At 43.1% G+C, this 25,154-nt stretch overlaps 1 protein-coding gene across 2 annotated transcripts in view; it reads left to right on the top strand.

The window, feature by feature from the left end:
- The window catches only part of CALN1 (calneuron 1), a 193,441-nt gene that overhangs the window by 94,446 nt on the left and 73,841 nt on the right, over positions 1-25,154 (top strand). For both annotated transcript variants that reach the window (XM_006033270.2, XM_025215032.1), the window contains exon 4: positions 19,092-19,204. In XM_006033270.2, the coding sequence (XP_006033332.1) occupies positions 19,092-19,204 (113 nt within the window). The remainder of the gene's footprint in view (positions 1-19,091; positions 19,205-25,154) is intronic.

Here is a 25,154-nt window from a genome sequence, read left to right as displayed (position 1 = left end):
AGGGAAAGTTCATTAGGTGATGCAGGAGCTGGGGAATATTACAAGAAGAAATGATTTAGCTTGCAAAGAGAGCTAATGCAATGCAGCTCTAAGCTTGCTCTTCTTCAGTGGATTGCTCTTTTCTGCAGCTTATCCTGAAATATATAACACCAACCTGAAACCATATAAATAATTTCATTTTCTTTTTTTTTGTTGCTCACTCCATGATCGAGGATTGTTCAGTACGAGGGACTTGATCCAAAACACAGTGAAGTCTATGGGAATCTTTCCATTGAAGTCAGTAGGCTTTGGAGGAGGCCCTTTATTTGCAAACACAGACCTATGCAGCCCATTTCTTTCTATTATGTATTTTTGCTGAGGGATGCAACAATCTGCCAGGGTAATGCCAGAAAACTGGAGCACTTGACAGTGCTTTGCCTGCATTTCTGAGCGGAGATGCCAGGTTACATGATAAATCATTACGTGCAGCATTCACTCATAAGACCCCCACAGTATGCGAGAGCCACAGAAGAGGCAGTAAAGCTTCTGTGCATTTGGAGGCCTCTCATTGATAGAGCTAATGATGTGACGGTAGATATTTTAACTAGGCATATGTTTCCCCACACAAGGCTGATGCCAGCGCCTGCTAATAGTGAGGTAATAAAATTGGCAGTGGTTGATGTTTAATCTGAACCACTCTGTACAGACCTAGTACAAACATAAGGTTTTCATCAGATAATACCTTGGGAGTATATTTACATTGGAGGATGGCAGTGTAACTGTATCTGCCTTGCAGACAAGTATATTATAATGACAAAACAAGAATCAGTCAGGCTTTCTATTCTGGTGTAGCCCCCATTTTCTCTGGCGATTGAGAGTGAGAATTCAGCCTTTAAAATCAGGTTCAAGTTGAAAATGAATGGATATTCTAGGCTCGGGAGCAACTGTGCCTTACTCATTTTGGATGAAATCAGTGTTTGTAAGAAGAGCATGAGAAGAAGCACTTTGGATGGTTCTTGATGGTTTTGCAGTCATCGTAAGCTAAAATAGCAGCAGCATTTTATATCAATGTGCGGTGCTCGTTATCCTGAAGGCTCTCTTAGTGCAGGAGGGGTGCTCAACCTCTGACCCGGGGGGCCGTGACAGCTGGCCCATGGAGTTCCCCATGGTTCTGGAAATTTGGTGGCAGGAGAGCAACAGCACTGCTCCCCTGCTGCTGAATCTCCAGGCCTCTGGGGAGCCCCAAGTCCTGTGTACTGGATCCGGCACCCAATCCCAGTGTATGGGGCCGGGCATGGGCAGTGCCAACGCTAGGCCCCATGGCCCAGTCCCAGCTGTGGGGATGGCAGCAGCTGTTTGATACCATACAGCTAAACCAAAGGTTAGGGCAGAAATGAAAGACAATGTTATAACCCCCTGCATATTTGCTGCTTACTTAGAACATGTTGGTTAAGCCCAAATAGGAATGGTAATTACCCCAAACTAGAACTGGTCAGGGCTTCTGCATGTACAAGTGCTGGTTTTTAACGTCTGCATAAATTTCCAGTATCGTCACCGTGTTTCTCCTAACAAAAGGTAATTCCAACAGCAGTTCATTCTTGACTCAAAAGTAAGATTGCGACCAAAAAAACCTTCTTTTGGGTTTTCCTGGAAGGTTTTCCCAAATCTGACTCCTCTTTGCTGGTGTGATCTAACCCTAATGCCAATTTAGACTCACTCACTGTGGTACCTAAATTACATTGTGCTCTCTCAAAAGCATTTTTTTGATACTTGAGACAGAGAGAGAGATTTCATAAGTATCTTATTATCTTTCCTGAAATAAGCTCTAGCTTGTGAATCATGCAATTTGGTCATAGCATAGTGATTTATTCTCTGTTGCATTTTCCTTTATTGGGATTGATTATATCCTTGGTATTCCTACCACTGACCTTAAAAGGAAAAAAAAATGTGTGTGTGTGTGTGTGTGTGTGTGTGTGTGTGTACATATATATATATTTGGGGGGAGGGGCAATGTTGAAGTGATGTCATAGCTGTGATGGTCCAAGACACACGTGAGTAGATTTCTTCTTCTTTTTATTTTTCCCATTTTTTTTATGTGCATCCTACCTTGCAGAGGGGCAGCACCGGAGCTAAGGAAAAAGCATTCTGTGCATCTCAGTGAGCAAAATAACACAGAAATTCTAGGGAAGAATTTGGGAATATTAACAGTTAATCCTGAAAATGTGGATGCAACAGATGTGACAATGACTGGGCTGGCAATGGATGCATATAACTTGTCAGACCAATGGATGTAGTTACTAGTGAATGGGAGTGTCTCTGGGGTGAGGTTAAGAGAAAGGGATCGTGGCTGGTAAAGAACAAAGCTTGAACAGTTTCATTAGCCCATCAGTTTACTAACGTCCATGCAAACTGGCATGCTGGTGTCTTGCAGACTTGTAGAGGATGATTATTCTGAATGAATAGCATTTGGGATGGAGCGGTGTTTGTATTCTGTTGAAGTGAAGTGGATAGTGTACGTGTGCTGCTGTCCTCTAATGAACTGCTCTCTTTTTGTGTCACAGGTCCTGTAATGCAGACAGATTTTCCTGGAACAAACTTAGTGCCAGTGACCTGGGAATTCAGTTTAATAGTCTGAGTTTTGCCCTTTGTAGGGTGATGAAGCTTCAAATTGCTATACTATAATGCAAACCCTGAGGCCCTGAATGAATGCAGATTTGTCATAATGCTGTGATTAGTACTTTTGTCTGTGTTAGCTATACACAATCTACAACTGTTATGATTGAGACACTGCTTTTTGAGGAAGAAGCTTAGCTGGGCAGAAAGGGAAACCGGAGAGAAGCTCAGATTAGAGGTAGGAAGGTGGGGGATTAGAAATGTGCTCTTTTTTCCTTTGCTGCAGTAGTGGGTCCAGCAAATAAAACAAGATGCGTGTTATCTGGGATGTGCAAAGTTACAAAGGGATCTGTGTTCAGGGTCCCACTTTTAGTATGCAGCTTCTTGTCTGAACTGGCCATGTTATAGTGTCTTGAAGAGGCTTCAAGTATAACATTTGGGGGGCGTATTAAGAAAATGCTTCCCCATGGGTAAGAAGTTTTCTGGTCCCTTACGTCTGAGAGTGTTCCTTAGAGGGAATTTTCTATTGCAGATATGTCAGAGGAGAGGAACTTCCTCATTTTCAGATAGACCACGTTCTTGCTCGTCCTGCTGGCTGATTGTGCTGCAGGGGGTAGCAGAAGAGCAACTCTTCCCACTTGTGCATGTGGACAGGGCCCAGGCTGCACCTGCAGAGCTGGAGAGCTGGGAGCAAGCAGGGCTAAGTGAAATAGATAGTGTCCCTCGGATAGCAGGGGAGAGTCACGCCAAGGACCGGGCAGTAGCTGGAGATACTTGACCGACCCTGCTAGTTTCTGCATCAGCCATTAGGAGCATTAGTACATTTGCTTTCCTAACTGAGCCATATGCCTATATTATGTAGGCAGAATTAAGCTGATGCTACTCCATTTTGTCCATGTAGCTGAGGTAGGAGGGGGCAGAGAAATAACGTAGCTTAACATAGTATTCTCAACTATAATTCACCAGGGGCAAGTCATGCCACTACCAACCTGACTGCCTTCTATGATGAGATAACTGGCTTTGTGGATGTGATATACCTTGACTTTAGTGAGGCTTTTGATACCATCTCCCACAACATTCTTGCAAGCAAGATGAGGAAGTACAGGTTGGTTGAATGGACCGTAAGGTGGATAGAAAGCTGGCTGGATTGTTGGGCTCAATGGGTAGTAATCAATGGCTGAATAGCTAGCTGGCAGCTGGTATCAAGTGGAGCGTCCTGGGAGTCAGTCCTGGGGTCGGCCTTGTTCAATATCTTCATTAATGATCTGAAAGATGGGATGGATTGCACCCTCAGCAGGTTTGCGGATGACACCAAGCTGGGGGGTGTAATAGAGGCTAGAACTAGGATTCAGAGTGACCTAGATAAATTGGAGGATTGGGCCAAAAGAAATCTCATGAGGTTCAACAAGGACAAGTGCAAAGTCCTGCATTTAGGATGGGACAATCCCATTCATCGGTACAGGCTGGGGGCGATTGGCTGGGCAGCAGCGTTGCAGACAAGGACCTGGGGGTTACAGTGGATGATAAGCTGAATATGTCAGCAGTGTGCCCTTGTTGCCAAGAAGGCTAATGGCAAAGGGAGGTTTCGGCTGGATATAAGGAAAAACTTTCTCACGTGGAGGGTGGTAAAGCACTGGACCAACTTACCCGGAGAGGTGGTGGAAGCTCCATCCTTGGAGGTTTTTAAGGCCTGGCTTGACAAAGCTTTGGCTGGGATGATCTAGCTGGGGCTGGTCCTGCTTTGGGCAGGGGGTTGGACTAGATGTGACCTCCTGAGGTCCCTTCCAACCCTCGTTTTGTATGATTCTGTAATTATTGACCAGCACATTTCCTGCCCTTTTTGCCTTCTCCTGTAGCATGGCAAAGAACTAAGTGTCCAGTTACACTCACCTTAGCATGACCTGACTGAATACAAATATTTCCCCAAGTAAGAAACTCCCCAGTTCTCACTGGAGGCAGGGACTGGAGGTCAGAGCAGTTATTGGATTTCTTAAAGTGGTGGCACTGATGCTTTCCTTTTTTTAACTCTGCTTACTATATTTGAATGCATTTTTCAGCCCAGTTGAGAAGGAAGGAGGAGGTGGAGGGTGCCTGCTGAGGAGGGAAATATTTTGGTTGTCATCTTGTTTTAATGTCAAAAAATAAAACTGTGTGTGTGTGTGCGTGCGCGCGCGTGTGTGTGTGGCAGGGGGAAATGCGAGACTGTATATATTTGGAATATATCACGCCCTAGGGGAACCTAATAAATCACTGGAGTCACACTACTTTATACTCTTGGGGAAACAGCTGAGATACAATGGTTGAGAGCGCCGTATATGAACCAGTATAAAATAGAGTAGAATGGGCTTTGGCATGTAGAGTTGCCTGTCATTATTGGGAAAGAAAGTCAGAGACTGGTGCCTACATCGCTTTAAGGATGAGAATCATCCTTAACAGAGGTCTTTACATTGCTAAAGCCCTATTGCGAGTGTAAAAGTGGTGTCTAAATTTCATTTCTGCTCTGTGTTTTGGGAGAAATTTTACAGTAAAGCAGCAGAGCGCAGTTGCATAATGCACAGTGACCATATAGAAATGCTCCAGCTGTTATTCCTCACATGTGTGACGCATGCTCTTATATCCTTGGCCAAATTCTGCTCTGACTTGCATTCCAGGGCCCACTGATGCTATTGTAATAGTCAAGGGTATAATTGAGACCAAAATAAGGTCTTGTGTTCCTTCCTATATGCAGCACTGCATCATATTAATGTGAATGTTATAGCTGAGGGGTAAGATGCATACCCATCTTTCTGCTGGCAAGTTAGTAAGTTTGGATGTTTGTCATTATAACCATGGTAGGTAAAGGGTTTGAATGTATTCTGCATACTAGACAACGGCACATCTACAACTACATGTGCTATTCATGCTATAAAGGCTTACTGTGCGGCAAAATACTGCTCTGGCCCCCTGAAGAAGCCAGGGTGAGCTCCAGGTTCTCCCGGGGTGCTAGCCCGGGGGCTAGCAGGGAGCACAAGGCCAGTCTCTGTGCACACGGGGCCAGGAGAGCTCTGCTGGCCAAAGCAGCAGCTGTCTTCTTGCCCCATGCACATGGGGAGGGTTCGTGATGTGTTCGGGGCCAGGAGACAGCTGCCGCTGCAGAGCTAACCCAGCCCTGTGCACATGGGGACAAGCCCTGTTCCCAGTGGTGCTTTCCCATGCAGCTGGGGCCTGGCCAGGAGCTGTCCCCCTGGGCATAGAAGTTGGGAGCTGTCTCACTTCCTCCACTTCCTAGCTGCTGGTTCCTGGCCACTTGCTCCTGCTCCATGCAAAAGTAAACCATACTTAGCAGAGCTTAACTTGTGGAATTCATTGCCACAGGAGGTGGAGGCAGATAGCATGGCCAGGTTAAAAAAGGGACTGGATACATTAATGGATAAGAGATCTCTTAATGGCTGTTGAAGAGAATGGTTGGAGATGGTTCCCCTGGTGTCTCTAACCCAATAAATGGTGAATGCCAGGGACAGTGGCAGATCAAGATTTATCGGGGCCCCGGGCAAACAGAAAATTGGAGGCCCCCCTACACCCCATTATAAATATGAATGCATCAAAAAGCATTAATAAATAGACCTGTTTAATGTTTAACATAGTGCATTAATAAATAAAGCACAACACACGATGTTGAAATTCACTACTCAGTTTTACCACGCACAAAACTGAATAGAACAACTGCCTTAGGAAGACGACTCGGATGCATGGGATTGCTATAAAAGGAATGATGTTTTAGTTTAGTGGTCATGTAGAGTCTTGTTTGGCTATTTTTTTAAACACACATTTTACATTGTACCTACACCATGGTAAAGTACTACAAGAAAAATACAGGCCATACCAATGGCCTCGAGTATAAGTCTACGAATACTATTAGTGATTCTTGCACACACGCACACACACACGCGCACACACGCACATACACTGAGTCTGCCACAAGGGAGCTTAATGTGATTTTGCCGAGCAGATGGATTTGGCTCCAGCATTGCTAGGGGGACTCTGTGCATGCTGGCAGCCTGTCCCGAGCTGCCTGCCTGCCCTGAGACCTGACACTTGGGTGGGAGGAAGGGCAGGCAGGATTGGGCTCCTTCCAGGCACAGGGATCATCGTTGTCTTCTTTCATATGGTTTTAGGAGCAAGAGCTATTATCCCAATTTTAATTCCAAATTCCCCAACCAGACCAATACCCTACTGGAAAGCAAGTGTAACTCCAGGATATCACCCTCAAACTTATATCTGGGGCAGGATGTTATTACATACTTCATGGTTTGGTCAGGGTTTCCACAGCCGCAGCCAGACAAGGTTTTTAAGCGCCACTTGTACATCAGTGGCAACACCGGCCATGTCCAGTGCGTATTGTATTAAGGGTTGTCCACATACTCTGTGGAAGGTCAAAGCCTGGTTGTTGCACTGTTGGGTCAGAGGCAAGCTGTTTACTTGGGAAAGTGTTTTCCACCCAAGCTTTCCTCCAAGTTTCTTCACTGTTGTGGTACAGGAGGTGCTTGGTTTGTGTCCAAAACAGTTTTCATGAAATCATGCGACGAGTTGGGAGATCTTGAAGGTCTCTGTGGATGGGAAGATCCGGGTTACTATTGATGCACATTATTTCTCTGTATGTTGCTGCATCCCGTCGAATAGAGGGAGGGGTAATGTTTGAAAGTGCTGGTAGCCACTGCACTGGAGTTGCTGTCGAAATTCCAGAGAGAGTTCTCATTGCTGAGTAGAGTTGTGTGTTGATGGGTTTGGTGCGTCGACTTGAGGCCCAGATGGGTGCCCTGTACTCAGATGTTGAAAAGACAGGGCACAGGGATGCGAGAGAGAGACCAGCTGGGCAGAGAGCATCAGGGATCCTCGCTGCCATCTCACCCCAGCCATCCCCGTGGAGTGGTCATACAAGTTCCAAGCTGCTGCCTCCCACGGGCTCTCATGCATTTAACACATGATCACGCTTCAGTGGTTAACAGGACTTTTGCCTGCCCTGACCCCTTCCCTGGGCCTGGGCACCCTAGGCCCATGCATTAATGCCAGGGAGGGTATTGAATAGGGGATAGATCACTCTAGAGGTATCCAGTTTGATGCTTTCCCTGCGGAGCATCCACTTCTGCCACTGTCAGAGATGGGATATTGGGCTAGATGGGCCATTGGTGTGACCCAGTATGGCACTTCTTATGTTTTTAGGAGCTTGGAGCCCCTTCCCTCTATTCCAGTGCCCACCCCCTCTACCAGTTACGCATCTGATGCTTCAGGGCACAGAAAATGCTTGTTGTGCCTCTGGGATTACCACTACTTCACTGAAGTATCACCCTTTCTTACTACAACACAAACAGGGAATGCTTTAAACCAGAGATTTACATGAGCAGTCAGTGTATTCAAAGGAGCAATATCCTAGAAAAAAATTTCCAGGCTGAGACAAGGTAATGAAAGCGGTTGTGAAAACTGGGTGTCAGGCTGTTTTATTACTACACAAAGAAGAACCACTCATCTAGAAAAGAAGATCAGGTATCAAGTAGTAGCAGCCTGTAATGATTTTAAAGCAAGAGAAAATTAAAAAAGAAGATATTTCAACTATTTTCATTGTCATGTCACGAAGCATCCATAGTAGGAGTGCCTGGGATGCACTGCTATGTGCATGGCATGAGAGAATATAAAAATAAAGTCCAAACGTGGAATTGAAGTTTTCCCAAGTAAGTTTGTTCACATATGGGGAAATGTCAAAAATATTTGTTTTCCTCCTGATTCAGAACAAACACAGTTTTCAAAATGTTGACATTTCTCTTAAATTGGAAATTCCTGTTTTCAGCAACTCAGCTGCTGCAAGCACCATCTTTAAGGGGCCACCATATTTTTCTCTTGTTTTTTTTTTTTTTAATCTTGGGCTGCTTGCACAAGTTGTACTGCTTTAACATCATCCTGTATAGTTAAAGTAATAAAACGTAGCTTTGGGTACACACAGTTCTACCAGTATATTTATTGTGCTCTGGGAAGGGGAATTGTGTATTGTTATAACTGCATCCATGTTAGTGCTTTTACCAGTATAGCTAGATCAGTATAAAAACCAAAACAATAGTGAGATTGGAAATGCTGTAGATGTATGAGTTGCACTGGAAAGTGAACAGGGAAAATAAAATTCTCCCTCTAGAAACTAAACATTGATCTTTCTCTGTCACCTGTGCCAGTTGATCTCAGTGGCTTTGTTCTAAAGTAAAAAAAAAAAATATAAGGAGCAGAATATTTCATGCTTCATGCAATTTGCTCCTGGCCAGCTGTCTACACGTGCTATTGTGCAACAGCTACTGCACAGTAAATCTACAGGTACTAGCCAACTGCATAGTAGACTAATTTACTGCGCAGTAAATGTGCACATGTAGATGGTGATGCTTTACTGTGCAGTAGATTTGTCTGCAACATGAAATCTTAGAAGAGATGAGCAGCTACTGAACTGGAAAAAAAGTAAAATGGAAGGACAAAACATGCTGTTTAAAATCTAAGTAGGTGATTAGGAGAGAATGAATGGTTTATAACACATCCGTAGCCTGTTCTTAAAATGATATTATGTAGCTGCCAAATTCTGCTACTTTAAACTTTTTTGCTGAGCTGGAAAGCTCATTCACCTGGCAAATGGAATTAGCTCAGGAAGGAAATGGTTTTAATCACACTTGCCTTTATTTAGGTGGTACTGACTTAACTGACCCGCAAGTGGCCTGTAGCAGTATTATCTTTTCTCTCTATATACTGGCATATGTCAAACCTTTCATTCCAGTTAAACAATTTTATCAAGTCCAGCTATTTTTGATTTCAGTAAAAAACCATTTACAGCTGGCTCTTAGTTGTTCGAGGGCTGGGGGCAAGACACTGTTCTTCTGTAAAATAATAGATTTTGTGATGTGCTTTCCTGTCCTGTAGGAAATGGATTATAGTGATGGCTCTTTGTTCACTTTTCATTGAAAACTAGTATTTTTTTTTTTTAGCTCTCTTTCTCTTACAGCTGTCATTTTTGAATTGAAGAAGCATATAGTACCTTGACTACATGTCAGAGGGACATATCCCAGGAGCTTCTCCATTTATTTTACAGAGCGATGAATACTAAACTTTATTACCACAAATCTTCTGTGTACATCCCTCTAATCTAACCTAAATAAATATAGCTGGTTGAGTAAGCCAAGTGCTTAGTGGATCAGTAAGCTGATGAGTAGATTGACAGCCCATTTTTAGATACATCTCTTTTTGATTTTTCTTTTCTTTTTTTTGCCTTTGTTGGTGACTTAGCTACTACTGAACTTGCAGCATTATAATATAATGCTACCTTATGGTTGATTACTCCTTTTTGGGTAACTCAAACATGAGGAGGTAAAACAGGATGTAAGCAGTTGCATTTTAAGTCTGTGTATTGCCCATTTGACTTCCAGATTCCCATACCATGCTAGAAAAATTGCTTAAGACCTGCAGTTTTACAGGCTGCCACTCACTGTCACTGTTTGATTCGGCTTCCTGAGAAACTTTGGCCCCTGGGGTGCTGAGTATTCATTGGTCCAGTTAAAGATAGTAGAAGTTATGATTGGCTAATACCCTGAAAAATCAACTCTGACTGTCTTCCGTTGGATATCTAAAATTAGCGGACACTGGCACTTGGGCTATCTTTATTCTTTCTTGGCCTCTGTAAAACAGATAATACTATTCCCCTTCCCTACGGCTGTAAAGATCATTTGCAAGGCAGGTTGGATACTGCAGTGATGAACACCAGGAAACGGCAGATTCCAGGTTGAGTGCAGCGTCTGGATGGCATGCCTGGGGCCACACGTTGAAAGATGAGGCTAAAAAGAAATATCGAGCAGCAGCCTTGTTCCCTGAGGACTGTACATCTTGTACACTGAGTGCAACCAGGGTCCCAAGGGAAAAAACAGATGTGATCAATACGATATTCCTAATGGGCATGCACATACGGATTGCACTCTCACTTTCTGGTACCTTCGGTCTTTCAAGTGCTTGACTTTGCCACATTACCAAAATTTCTTCATGTTTGTGTGGAATATAGGCCACACAACAGACACCTGGCTCTCCTGCTCTTGTTTCAAATGTCCATGTGGATCTGTCTCTCTGACTGCAACACTGAATGAGTTGCTCTGTTCTCAGAGCTTTCTGAAGAAAAATAATTAGAGCCCTATCTAGCCAGACTAGTTAATCAAGTGTCAGGCAGGTCACCTGCTGTAACATACAGGACTCCAAAATTTATTTCACCTGCACACCCAGCCTCTTGCACTTTGCCTGGTGCCTTTGTTTGTACTGCAGAGGTTATCATTAGAAAATGCTGTCACAGGCATTGCAGCAGGTTGGCCTAACCGCATAGTGGCACAGCCAAAAATGCTGGAGGGAGGCCATACACAGCAGGCCCTGCAGTACATTTACCTGCAGTACAGTCATTCAAAGAGATGTTAATATTGTGGTCCTGTTGCTTCCAAGGGATCGCGTGGAGCTGACATCTTATTTGGCAGACAGCCATATTTTTTCCCCTGCAATATAAGCTGCTGTTGATATTGGATCATTCTCCTCTAGCCGCGTGCTGAAGGCAACTCGCCTTGCTTTCACTTGCAAGAGAGCTTGTGCAGGATCAGATCTTGAGAGCCAGTTGCAAGGGTACAGGTTAAATGGACTTCCATTGGGAGAGCTTGGTCTTTTGTCTGAGAGGAGATGCTTCTGGTGCAGTATCTTTCTCATTCACAGCCTGAAGCATCTGAGCTGAAGTTTCAAAATCCCCAAATTGGAGCTCTTGGACCTACTCTTCAATCACTGTCTTCCAGGGTCAGTAGTTAGACAGGTTCCCTTTAGGTGCACATGAGTAGTTAATAGTTTCTTAGAATGGGGAAAGAAGACCCTTGCAGCAGTGCAGCTAGAGATCTCAATTACTCTTTCTTGCTAGGGAGTTGAACAAGCCTCAGTGTCTTGAAATAGCTTGGAGGCTGGTACTCGCATGGCGGCTTCATAACAGAATCCTTGGAAACACAAACCCCACGACCAGTTCAGATTGGTTTCTTGCAGGTTGAGTACAGGGAACAGACAAGTCCTTCTGGCTTTCCCTTTCTTATTGGGCAAAACAGATGGAAAAACAAGTGGCCCCTTGATTTTTGGGTTTCTATCTGATGCCTTCTCAGAATTTCAGGAAACACAGCTTGTCCTTCACCTGGCTAAGCCATGTCGTTAATCTTGCATATTTAATCCTCAATGAGCCACAGCTGCTACCCTGATCCAGGCTTTCTCTCCTGAAACCCTGCGTCTTACCACAGTCTTTGTGGGATATAGTGGACTCCAGTGAACGGGTTGAAGCTCCTCACTCAGGTCTGGCTGAAGTTGGGTAACTACACTCCATATTTATTTCCACCCAGGTGTTTTATAGCTAAGCTGCCTCAAAGGGGAGGTCATAGAAGGGGGGTTTACTTTCTTGTTCTGCTGTCTTAATAGAAAAATGTGTACTTCAGCCTGTAGTGAGCTGTACAGAGTGCATATATATTCAAAATAGATACTTTTTATTCCACCCAGGAAGAGCGCACACCAACTGCTGAAATGTCCTTAGCCTGACAAAGGGTTTTTGGACCCGAAAGCTTGCTTAAAAATTGTTTTGCAGCTATTTAAGTTGGTCTAATAAAAGATATCAGATTCATCCAAAGAACCTTGTCTGCCTACGTATTAAAAAATGGCATATTTTTTAGGATTTGTTTCCAGGAAGTGAGGGAAGACCAACAACGATTTTTAAGGATTTATATTTCAGCACATGCTAAACAAAATGTTGTGGTACACAGAAAAGGCACTTCTCACTGGCAGATATCCAAGGGGTGCAGCAAGCAAAGGAGGTGTGCGAGCCTCAGGAAGACTGGAAAGCCAGATTCTTTTGTAATGGGGAATGCTGATTATTTCCTTTATTTCAAAGGGGAGTTTGCATGAATTATTGTTTGGAAATGTCATGCCTGAGGACATCAGCCCAGATAGGCTGGAGACATCTGAGCTCTCTCCCTGATTCTGCCGCTGGCTTCCTTGGTAACTTTGGGCGAGGGGCTTGATATTGCTTGGTGCCTTGGTTCCCCCACCTGTGAGGTGTGGATATTATTGTGAGGCTTTATTCATTAGTGTTTTGTGAAGGGCTTTGAGATTTTTGGTAGATTTGATCCCTGTGAGTAATGTATTGCTTTATGAAAGGTATGTGCTAGAAGTCAAACAGAAGTTACAGGCAGAGGCAGTTAAGACCAGGTGAGGTCCTTTGCCTGCTTCATGCAGGATGTCAGACTAGACAAGGGTAATGTTTCCTTTTGAATTAAAAAGCGACAAAACAGTTTTTTCCCCCTTGGAAATGCCTCTGGCTGCTGCTTTTCTGCACCTTTCCAATGTATAATTTTTGACCGTAGGAGTAGCAACGTTCAGAAAATTCTGTAATTATCGTACACGGTTACTTCACGGCCACAAACAATGGCATGAATCCAGATAGAGAGTCACCACCACTAGATATTAAGGAAATAAAAATCAACAGGAGGGTGGCACTGGCTTGGGACCCAAGCTGCAAATGACTAACTCATTAATTTTAAATATATCTGCCTAACTGCACTCTAGAGGTCAAACACAAGAAGAAATGGGAATATTTAGCAGTCCACACACACGCACAGAATCTCATCTCCATTTAAATGCATTCCTCGTCCTTACTCCCATGACAAGGGACTTTTAGGAAGGAGTGACAGCAACCGTGGTATGGAAACACAGACACAGCTCATTTAGAAAGGGGTCAGACAGGAGCACACAGAACCATATTTTGTTATCCAGGACTCTGGGAACCAGTTGTAGGGTGCTGGTCTGTCCTTGGACACAGGAGAGTCAGTCTCCTTTCTTCCTCTGCCTAACCCAATACATATTTCATTATTTATTCAAAAGGGAACAGCTCCCATAGGAGAAACTAAGACCCGAAGTTGACTCTAAAACTGTGGGCTAGGGCATATCCCTAGGAAGAGGGAGAGGCAGGGTTCTGTTCCCCTTTCAATTACTATGTGTTTGTTGATTCAAAGTGGAACAAATCTAGCAGGAGAGAATGAGAGGAAGTCAGTAAACCAGTGGTTGGGGCACTTGCCTGGCATGTGGGAGACTTAAAGACTTAAACCTTCATTTCCCGCACCTTAGGTAAGTGCCAGTGAAATACTGCCTCTCTCTCTGACTGGCAATTCCAGCCTGGACCAGAGCCAACTTTCTGGATAGGAGTTTTGGTCAAAATTGGTGTGTTTCTGTTAAAACCTCCTAGTTGTGATTCTTGCTTGTAGAGGACTGGTCTCCCATGTTTCATCTTAACTCCCACTGCCAACAATGGGAGCAAGACCAGGCTTCTCACCCTCATTCAGCCAAACCTCTAAGCAGTGAAAAGACCTGGAGAGAAGGCAACCATGTTTTAAAGCAAAACTCCTTACAACAGGGCAATGTGTAGGGCAGAAGGGGAGCTATAAAGGACGGGAAAATGGTTATTTTGATACATTTTTTTGCTAGAATAGTTTCTCCAGCATAATGGCGAGAGACCAAAGCTCACTTCTATTTGCTCATTGAGTTTTGCCCTTGCTACCCAAATGCATGACTAGCCTATGGCCAAATGGCCACAGCTTGGATTCATTTCCCATAACAGCTGGGTATTTATTAAAGAATCAAAACTGGGATATCTCAGTCTGCATTTACATTGTTTGGGTCCTGCGGGCAATGTTATTACAGTGCTTTGCTTTCATTTATTTGGCTTGAAAGGTTGCCCTGAGAATTTTCTACTTAACATCCCCCAATGAACTTAGCTCCTGTTTCTTGTTTGTTTTTGTTTGATATTTTTCCCCCCTATTAAATCCCTGGTGATGGTGCTGAAAATACAGCTCATGATACTAGTTAGGGCTGTGTGTGTTTGTGATTTGCCATGCCGAACTCTGAAATGCCAGTAAACCCCATCTGTTGTAAGTCGAGTAAATAAGTAATGTGTCAGTAGCACTTCCATTTTGAGGCTCTTAAAGTACCTTGTGAACATTATGCATTAGAGTGAGTGACTTAGGAGTATAAGACCCATTTTCACAAGTGACTGTGGCCCTTAGGGGTTTAAATCTATCAAGAACCTTTGAAAATCTTACTTTGAATGAGCTTCCTCTGAGCCCGGGGAGGGGGCGGGGGGGGGGTGTTTGTATGGAAGATGCATGGAAGATATCTATATAGAATATAGACAGGAATACTTCACCTAGGTGAAGTCCAGAGATGTAACAAGAAGGCTCTGGGCAGCAAGACTGTCTGCAAGGCATACAGCCGCCTTGATGAGTATAACATTTTGTGTGCAATAAATCCCAGCTAATGGATCCACCTGCAGGATTGCGCTGAGTGCCAGGTAAGCAGGAGATATTCAGAGTTCAAGTTAGGGAATGCAGAAGACACATGCTCACACATTGTAAACAGCAGTGATCAGCAAGTCCTGTAATGTTGACTTGCAGGGCTGTCGACAAAATATCTTGTCTTTTATTCCTATTTGTTGTTTTTATTTCCTTACCCTTTGCCTGCACCCAGATTGAGATCTGTTTAGAATAGAGAATGCTCCTTTTGAATATCTGGGAAGCCTCTCATGTATGGCAAGTACTAACATAGATTAATAATAAAAGGTTCAAATTCATCCCGGATTTAATTCTATTAAGCCACACTGCAACATCTGATGTTCTAGGCTGTGTTTTAAGTATTATGCAAGATTTTAGCCATATGATTGCTTGTGCTTTCCCCCCCTCCCTTTGAACCTTCATGAAAGATAATTTACTTGTGCTATAACAGGGCAGAAAAATCTCAGGGCACCTTTTTAAGAAGTAATCTTTTAGGAAGACAAAAGGAAGTCAGTGAAATGCACTAGGAATGAATAACATGCAGTGTTGACCTTCTGTGTTCTGCATTACCTTATTTCAACTCTGTTCCTCACCTGCAGTCTCACTGGTAGCTACGGGTAGATAAACCTATTTGCCATTTTAAATGTTACTGTATTTCCCATGCTACAGTGAACCTTTGAAGTCGTTGGCTACAAATGCTTTGACTATAGTTCACCATGGGCTCCATACAGCAGTAGTAGAAGTTTTTCCATCTATCTCCAGTTTGTAAATAAGCTATACTAATGTTGTATTGCCTTAATCAATCAGGGCAGTGAGCACAGTATGGGTCAGGTTTATAAACCTATTCTGTATTGATAATTAATGAGAGCAGGGAAAAGAGAATACCTGTTCTACATTGCTAAAAGTGAAACGGAAATGCTGCTTTCAACGGGGAACAGATTTTCACCTTCTCGTGCCCTATTCTTGTTGTTTAATTTGTTCAAGATTGGTCGACTGCCTAAATTGCCCTTGATGGGGAAGTGTTTTTGTGGAATGTGATGAGAATTTGGTAAAGTAATAAGTATTAAAGCGGTAAGCTAAAGGACGGGGAGATGGGTGCAGAATGTGGACAGCGTGCATGTTACAAGTCTCTTGGCATAGGGAAAATCACAGGAACAGGGCATCACCTAGGAAAAAGCATACCAATAGACTGGCAGATGGGCCCAGATCAGAACAGGGGGCTTGAATCTAGCCGAACCCCAACCTGCAGTGGAATATGGCATTGTAATCTGTGACTCAGGGCCGCCTTTATAATGGCTAAAGGGTGCCATTACACCCGAAACCCCATGTGCCTGAGATGTGCATGTTTGGACCCCATATTTGTGAAAAGTTGCTTTCTAATGAAGTTGTGGGTTGATTGCTCTGACTTAGGTGGTCTCTGCTGAAGAGGATTTCTTTAGGCATAGGAAAAACAGAGGTGTGCAGGATTTGATTTGGCCCTTTGTTTTAGTATTGCCATGACTTATGGACTAGATTTCAAGGGGTTTTCTGATGACTACTAAATAGTCCAGAATGTTTTCAGCTGAAGCTGTGAATTGTGTCTCTCCATGCTCTGAGACTGAAGTCTCTCTAGTGAGCCTGATGGCAGCAAGATTTTTTTTTAATGCTTAAAAGGAATGTCCCGTTAGGCAAAACCGTCATTATGCGCAGGCTATTTGCTGGTTACCAGCTTTAATTGAAAATACAGCGAAAAGGAGTTTGAAAGATCTTTGATCTTATTTTCTTCAGGAGCTTTGAAAAATGCAATGAATTAAATCCTTCAGCAGCTTGTTGGAGTAACTGGTATTATCAACCAAGGCACAGAGGGATAGTTATAAAAGATTTGGCCAAAGGGTTATGTAGTAAGGCAGAAACTGGACCCAGAAAGCCCAACACTTGTTCTCTTCCCTCGAATTGCATACTTTACTCCCCACTTACCTCCTGAGTAAATAAAATGAGATTTGTCTCTGTCCTGTAGAAAATGATATATAGATAACTCAGTATTTTGGGATCAGGAGGTCATAAACCAAATGTGGGTGGACTGGTCTTAGACACCTTTCAAAATAAAATGGCTTTCTTGATAATCTTGACTCATTTCTTTAACTTAGCTTGCCTAGTCATGTCTGTCGTTTTATTGTTGCATTTCCCTTTAAGTTATGCATTGCAGTGTAAATCACCCTGAATTCACTGTCACCTTGCATTACGTTCCACAGCGTGATCCACTGTGATGTGACTGATACAATCTGACTTGATGTCACATCATGATGTCTCCCACAGGGAGGCAGAAAGGACACCCTTTCTTATAGCTTATAAATGTTTTAAAAAGTTGCTTGCAAATATGTAGGGTCCCCCCCCAGGTCTCTCTCCCCCCTCCCTACTCCTTAACAGACTGTCCCTGAGATTAGGCATTAACTCTTATTTGGCGCTAGTATTGAGCTCAGCCCTGCAAAGCTCTGAGCGCTCAGGTCAAGCAAACCATGTGCTTAGCTTTTCAGCATGTGAAGAGTTTAATGACTTGAATGGGGCTATTTACCTGAGTATGTACTTTGCTGGTTTTGGATGAGACTGCTCCACAGCCATTAAGAACCCCTCCTGTGTTCTTCTGGAGCTGTGGTTTTTGCACTGGTTACTCCATTTCTGCTTGTCTTCCCGAAATGATTGCCTGAACCCTTGAATGAGCACAGAGCATCTTTCTGGAAAAGGGAGAATTTCTTATTAGCTTATTTAACAGAGTATTTCTACTCAGATAACAACTCAGTTAATATAAATTCCAGTAAATGGGACATATGTACTGATCAAAAATATAAAACACATTGAAAAAAGGCCAAACCCTATAGCACGCTTGTTTATATGCATATATGCAGATCGGGCAGTTGCTAATAATGTGACCGCACAACAGTATCTCAGATACCCCAGTTAACAGTGCCCTTATAGTATTACTCTGTAGTAGTGTCATGCTTGCCTGAAGATGTAGTAGCAATTCATGTCCAATAGTTTAAGAACAGCAAAAACACAGGCTATGTAGATAAAAGCCGTCTGCATCAAGCCTGCTATTATCAAATTAGCTGGAATTGGGAAGGGTGCACAAGGTGCTCCAGTAGTAAGGGTGATGAGCCTGAGCAAGTCTTTGAGACTCACCGTGCCTCAGTACCTACCACTTTCTTACCACAGAGGGTAGAGGATAGAGCTTATAAATGTTGTGAAGTGTTTACACACCATGGTAATGGAGGGCAACTACATATGTACCAGATCGAGAAAAGGGTAAGCATGCATCGAATTGTTCTGTTAAAAAAGAATATATATATATATTCTTATATATATAAAGGATATTTAAAAGAAATGCCTTAACTCCTGCAGGAGTTCAGGTTTTCCCTTGCCGTTTTCCTTAGTTGTCCTGCAAGGTTGTGAGATGGTGATTACGTTTGATGTAATACTTAGATGTGCTTCAAACAGCTGTGTGGCTCATTTACAAGATGCACAATATACTACTGGGGCTGCAGAGCCCAAGTTCATTAGTGGCACGAACAGTCTCCTGGAAGTATATCCACAATCTCTGCTCTGAGTGCACAGGACTTCCAGGAGAAATACACTGATGAGAGGGCAAATGAAAAGCCTTGTGGATTCATAATAGCCTGGCTGTTCTTTTGCTGTGTGTTATCCTCCTCTGGAGCTGAAGAAGAGCTTATGAAGATCTTACTGTCTAGCGATCCTTTTGCAGCAAGCCCGAGCATTAATGTTGCTAATGGAGGATATAATCTTACTCGAGCGCTTGAGCATTTGTAGTTTTCAGAACTGATGCGCGTGTAATCTCTGCAAGATGTGGGAGTCTTTTTATCTGAGTTTGTACAGCACCTAGCACAATGGGATCTCAAACTTAACTTGACATTTGGAGAGCATTATAATATTAGTCATTAATAAAAACCGTAATGAGCTCTGTTCCTTGTATATCATAGATGTGCTGTAAGTGATGTGCGTATGTGCGTTTGTGTGCGTGTGTACCTCTATACACGTCCACTGGTTCGTGACCAATTTTCTTTCTAGGGAGCTGCATTAGTCTTTGGCACTACTCAGCCCATTTAAAACTCATTGGTGTTTTCCCTTTCATTCCAGGGGACGGTCAGGTTGATTTTGATGAATTTATGACCATTCTTGGACCTAAACTGGTGTCGTCAGAAGGGAGAGATGGTTTTCTTGGAAATACAATAGACAGTATATTTTGGCAGGTAAGTGAGAATCTTTTAAAAGCAGCATCAACCAGAAAATATGCCCATCTCAGAAAATAGTGAGTGATGTGACAACGGAAATATTTTGCTCACAATGAACACTTGTGCAAATCTTTCCGTTGCATTATAATCCACATTGTGGAAAACCATACCAAGTCTTACTGGGAGTGTGAATCACTTTCTGAATTCTGCATGTGAAGAAGAGAGAGAATTTGCCAATTTGTGATTTCCATAGATCTGGTTTTTGAAAACACTTGGATACTTTTGTAACTCATTTCAGGAATTTCAGACCTTGGCTTTTCAAGGAAAAATCTATTTTAAAGATTGTCAGATTAGCGTGAGTCAAAAACCAGAAGTATGCTCTTTAGCACTGTTTACCAGTCCATTGCATTGTTCCTTCTTCAAGACATTGGATTTCACTCTTCATTATCTGCTTGGTAACTCCAGGCAGACTGAAATGATCGAATGCATGGTGTGTGGGATGTATCAGATTGTTACTGATTCGTGTTTGGTGGTCTGAAGGTGAGTCACATTTTGAGTTTCAAGATGGGGAATGATGATAGATGCTATGTTTCCCTGATGTTACTGTACTGTGGTAGTTCAGATTCCATGGAAATTGAATCCTTTGTTGAGGATCGCAATCTCACATTGCCAAAACTGGGGTAAGTTTTTGCAGCATACATACACAGCCACTTAATCACTGTTCTGAGCTTTTCAGAATTAATTTTATGACAAAACTGATCAGAGTTACAGCAGGGAAGAATTATGTCCTGCCCGCACTTCCAAAAATACTAAACAGGTTCACGAGCCTTAGGGTTTCAAGACATAAGCAAGTCTCTGTTGAAAGTTAGGAAGAAACATTTCCCTATTTCATAATTCTCCCACTGCCGGCTTCCTTGCACCTTTCCCAGTGGAGATGGCGTTACCTGTCATTGGAGGCAGGATAGCGGACTTAATGGACCGCTGTATCCAAAAGGGCATTTTTTTGTAATACTGTTAGTCATTTTACATAGGCTGCCTGAAAGCACTTTGGTTACTGAGATCTGATCATAATCAAGCAAGACCACACTGAAATGAATAACCTAGGTATAAGAAGTTCTGCCTCCTATTAGTATTCTCTGGAGCTATTCAGGCTGCCATATATATGTGTGTGTGTGTGTGTGTGTGTGTGTGTGTGTGTGTGTGTGTGTTGAGTTAAAGTCCTTTAAAATTTGTCCCTGTCCTGCCCATGTATCATAAACGAGACTGAAAACAAGATCCGTTGTCCCACTATTCATTCATCAGAGGACATGTTTAGCATTGATGAAGCAGCAGTGAATTATGACATATTTAGCAGAAAATAGTGTTGGAACCAGACATTAAGCAGCACTGGGACTTTGCGAACAATCCTTATTGTTTTTCTATTGTCTCCATCACATCTTACAAGTCATATTACAGAGCGTGACTAGTACAAAGAGGAAACGGCAGACGGTTTTCTTACTAAACAATATATGTAGCCAATAACCCCTGGATAGGTTTACTTTACGAGAGAGGTTCAAAAAGCAGAAATGCCCCTAAAGGAAAATCATGTTACTGAAATCAGCCCTTTGATGGTGAAGCAGAGAAAGTTAAAGCTCCTTCTAAACTTCAGTTCCTGTAGCTCACAAGTGAACAGACCGTTAGATATCTTTCACCCTTTTTAAATGATGGAAATGGCCCTACCTAGCCGTGTGGGAGTTTTAAAGAGGAAAGACAATGGTAGGAAGTGGGATTCCTAGGCTGTGTTCCCACACACAGGCACACGTGGAGTGGTAAAGCGTGCCCCATGCTGCAAACTTGCAGTGCGGGGGCAAAATTTGCTACTGGGATTTTCTGGTTGCAAAAACACCCCACCAAAAATGGGAAAAAAGCAGCACAGCAAATGCTACAATAGCATGCACCAGTACAAACCCTCCAGGGAGACACTGGCTGTCTGTCAGAGTGTCTTCACTCCTCCGTTTGTGCCCTGGCTGCTCCAATACGCTGGGAACTGGGAGGATCTGGACCAGGGAAGTTTGTCCAAAGCGGGACACAGTGTCTCCTGCAACAAAGCACGTGTGCTTGGGTGTGCACCTGCAGCGGTACAAAGTAGCAGCACAAATTTGTGCACCACTGCATGCCTGGACACAGCCCTAGGTTCTGTTTTTGGTGCTTGGACAGACTTCCTTCTACCCACGTGCTCCTTTGTGTCATGGTTTATGTGCATCTTCCTCACAGGATTCTTGTGAGAATTAATGAGAAGAATTTTATGACTCACAGATGCCAGAGAGTGCAAAAACTCAGAAATAGTTTTGGAGGTTGCCTTTTTGGGCTACCACTATATGACTGACTTGCATTTAGGCTTTGGAGCGTGCATACTTGGTTCTTAAATTTACACAAGAACTAATTCTTGGCTCTTCTAGTGCGTTTCATTCATAGGTTTCCAACTAATTTGCAAGAAAGGTTGGTGTTATCATCCCTGTTTTAGATATGGAGAAATTGAGCCTTGGGGAGGGGAAATGAGTTGCCCAAGATAACTCAGCAAATCTGTGGCCATCCCAGACCTTGCGCATGTATCTCCCAAGTCCCAGCCCTTTGCCCTATGTATTGGGCTGCATATAACACCCCCCCCCACAATAGCTGCAGACAGATCTGTTCTTCCAGAGCAGTCGAAACTCATTTGAAACGCCCCTCTGGACTTCGCTTACCTCAGGAGAGGGACATGCAGGGAAATGCATTTGCTTATTTTATCTGTCTTGATTTATCATAGCTTTTAAGCAGATGCTTAATTTCCACTAGCGTTCAGCAAAGCTCAAGAGAATATGCTAAACTTCGGTGGGACTTGGAGCACCTGCTTGAAGTTAGGCACGTGTTTAAGTGTCTTGCTGAAACGGAGCCTAAATACGTTCTCCAAATCTCACTCGTGCAGGCTTTTAACTTTGGCAAGATGAGGACAGGCTTGAAGATGCATAGTAAGTTTTACGTGCAAAGAAGTGCTGCTTGTAACTTTGGGGTTTATCCCCTCGAGTATTTAAGGAAAATCATCAGCAATTGCAGCTCTGCCATATTACTTCTGATGGGGTAAGTGGGCCCAGGCAATCAAAGGTGGTGACATGGCTACGCCAGAGTCCAGTTTGGCCCTGAACATATAGCTGGCTGAAGGATGCCCTGGATGCTACGAGAGAGAATGTGAGTTCAGCAATAGGTACTTCACAGAAGGTGTTGTACTTGGTGCGGAGGCAGAAGAAAAATGTTGGCTTCCAGTTGCTGCATTTCCACCCTCAATCCAAACATGCTTTCTCCAACTGTCACGATTTTGGCTTTTGTGATCATTTTGCTGAGGGCCTAGCATCTTATATTAACGCCACTTTTATGCAGACTCTGTTCCCAGCACGCTTTAATAACAGTTTAAATAATGCAATGACAGAGTTAAATAATAAACAGCAGCAGCAGGAGCGAGGAATTCAAAGGAACAGGCGAGGGACTGGAGACGCATTTTCAGATGAGATTGGGAGTGAGTTGGTGTGATACAGGAAGGCTGGTCCAGATGGCAGGAGCTGCAGAGGGGTTGGATCTTGCAACAACAGGACTGCAGGAAGCTGGAGGGAGGGTGGTAGGGGGAGAAGAGAAGAATGAGCAAGGAGGAGTTTAGTATGTGTGAGAGATGGAGCTGAAAAAACGTGAAACTGGTGTGTTCTCCCTATTGTGAATTTTAGGTAAAGGGCAAGGGTTATTCAGAAAACCCTTCTGCTCTGCTGTTGACTTGGCAGTGGCACACATCAGAGGTGTGAAAGATTATCTCAGCTATATTTTTTCCTCCTTTACTTCCCATGCAAGCTTTCAATTGAGTCGTATCAGCCACCTTTACAGGAAATGGAGGCTCTCTCTTAGGTAGTAAAGATCAAATAGAATGGCTCTCTATGGGCTCTCAGGATGGTTGAAAAGGTTGTTTTGGGGAGAAGTGAGGGGCAGGTTGGGATTTAATACTGTGGAGAGCATTTGAAATCAACTCAGTGTTGAACAGGAGTGTCAGCGAAGCTGAAAAATGTTAATTTTTATATCTCTAGAGATCTCGGTCTCTCCCTCTCTGCTTCAGATTTTTAGCTAGATTCTGCAAAATGGGAGTAAAATTGAAGCGAGAACGTTGTCCTTTAAATATTTCAGTTCATAGTGCTCCATCACAACACTGCTTATTGAGAATGAGTTTTACTGACACTCTCCACTTGGAAGTGAATATAAAATTTTAATTTGAGGAGACGCATTCAGTGCTTCCTGAATTTATTTCCCTTAACTATAAGGATCCCTGGTAACCATCAGCTTCTCTTGAGCACTTTGCTTGGGTAACTGCCGTATAGGTACAGCTGTATGGTTGTTGGCATTGTCTAGTCTGGCGGATTTCAATACTGTAGGACAGTTACCTTTAGCTAGGGATGAAGAACTAGTTGAGCTGCTGTGAAAACCATCCCACATCTGCCTAAGTGACTTTGAAGTTGCATTTTTAAGTAACCTAGGCACTTAGCATTGTCTAGTTCATAATTCTAATTGAAAGTCATTAGAAGTCAGGCTCCTCAGTATATAAATCCTTTTGCAAAAATGGAATGTATGCTCCTAAACCACTTCGGAAATATGACATTTAACCTGAATCTCTAGTTGTAATATATAACAAAAAAATATTTAGAAATGAGCATGGGCAATGGAGAGAAGCCCATATGAGTTTGTAGAGAGCCTGGAGTAATACTGCTGGGGTTTGAACTAACTCATTCATTTCCATGGGGGTTAATTCAGAAGCCAATAGCACTTCTTTAAATGTCAGCCTGGTTAAAAAAGGGCACACAAAATGGAAAGGAGCGATCACTTTGTGAAGATCTGTGCTGGCATTTTCCAGAATGGGGTGAATGGGCAAAAAGGACTAGCTGGGTAGAAGATGATGTGCAGATTAAGATGAATCTTCTTGAATGGGGGTTCAGCTTTCAAGAGTTTGGGAAATAGCAGTGTATTGTTCAGAGCAGAGATTTTGGAGTTAGGACTCTAGGCAAGAACTTGACCTACTTAATCTTTCTGATGAACCTAGTTCATCTGTAAAGTTGGCAGAATAAGAGTAACTTGCCTCACAGAGGTATTTTAGGCTTAATTAATGAGGATTGAAATTGCCAAGCGGTCTTTCTAGTTGTTCACGCAGAAGGCTGCATTTTGTGTCCGCGTTTCTGGAGACCCTTAAAAATGTCTGTTAATATTTGTAAAGCACTTTGAGCTTCATCACTGAAGGGCACTATAGAAGAGAAGAATATTACTGCTGGCAAGTATTCGCTCTTATTTGCAGGTAAAAAACAAATCCATTCAGCCATGTTGTGCTATTCTACTCCATGTTGTGCTATTCTACTCCAGGGAGAGAGAAAAGGAGGATCAGGACTTTCTTTTCCACTTGCGGTTTTTGCCCAGATTAAGTGCAGTGACCACTAGGAATGCATGCTAAATTGTTTGTGCAGGGACTAGCACAGTGGGGCCCTGGTCCATTAGTAGGTAACAGAACAAATAAGGTGATAACAGTGTGAAACTGTAAGCCTTGAATTAAAATGAGCTGTTCTGTCCTGAGTAGAATGCTTTCTGAGGTTGCAGCAGGGTTGCCTTGCATTTGGGTGGTTAAATGATAGAGCTGAATCTATAACTGATCCAAAATACATTCTGTACCCAGCACCACTAATGAAATTATTTTGAGAAGCCAATACTTTTGCATGATGATCAGTTAGTAGATGAAAAAGCTGTGGCTTCCCCCACCATATGAAGTGCACCTAAAGGCTGCAGGAAATGTCATTTCAGTCGGTGCAAATAAAATAGCTGGGCAAGGCTATCCTGGAGGCTTTTTCCGGCTAGCTCTGTATCACTGCTCAGCCATTCTGCTGATTGAACCGCGTCAGGCTCAGTCCAATTTGCTGGCTTTCAGCAGGAGGCATGT

This window comes from Alligator sinensis, unplaced genomic scaffold (assembly GCF_000455745.1).
Source record: "Alligator sinensis unplaced genomic scaffold, ASM45574v1 scaffold1227_1, whole genome shotgun sequence".
NCBI classification, from domain to species: Eukaryota; Metazoa; Chordata; order Crocodylia; family Alligatoridae; genus Alligator; species Alligator sinensis.
The sequence above is the reverse complement of the archived record's forward strand: the minus strand, read 5'-3'. Positions and strand labels throughout refer to the sequence as shown.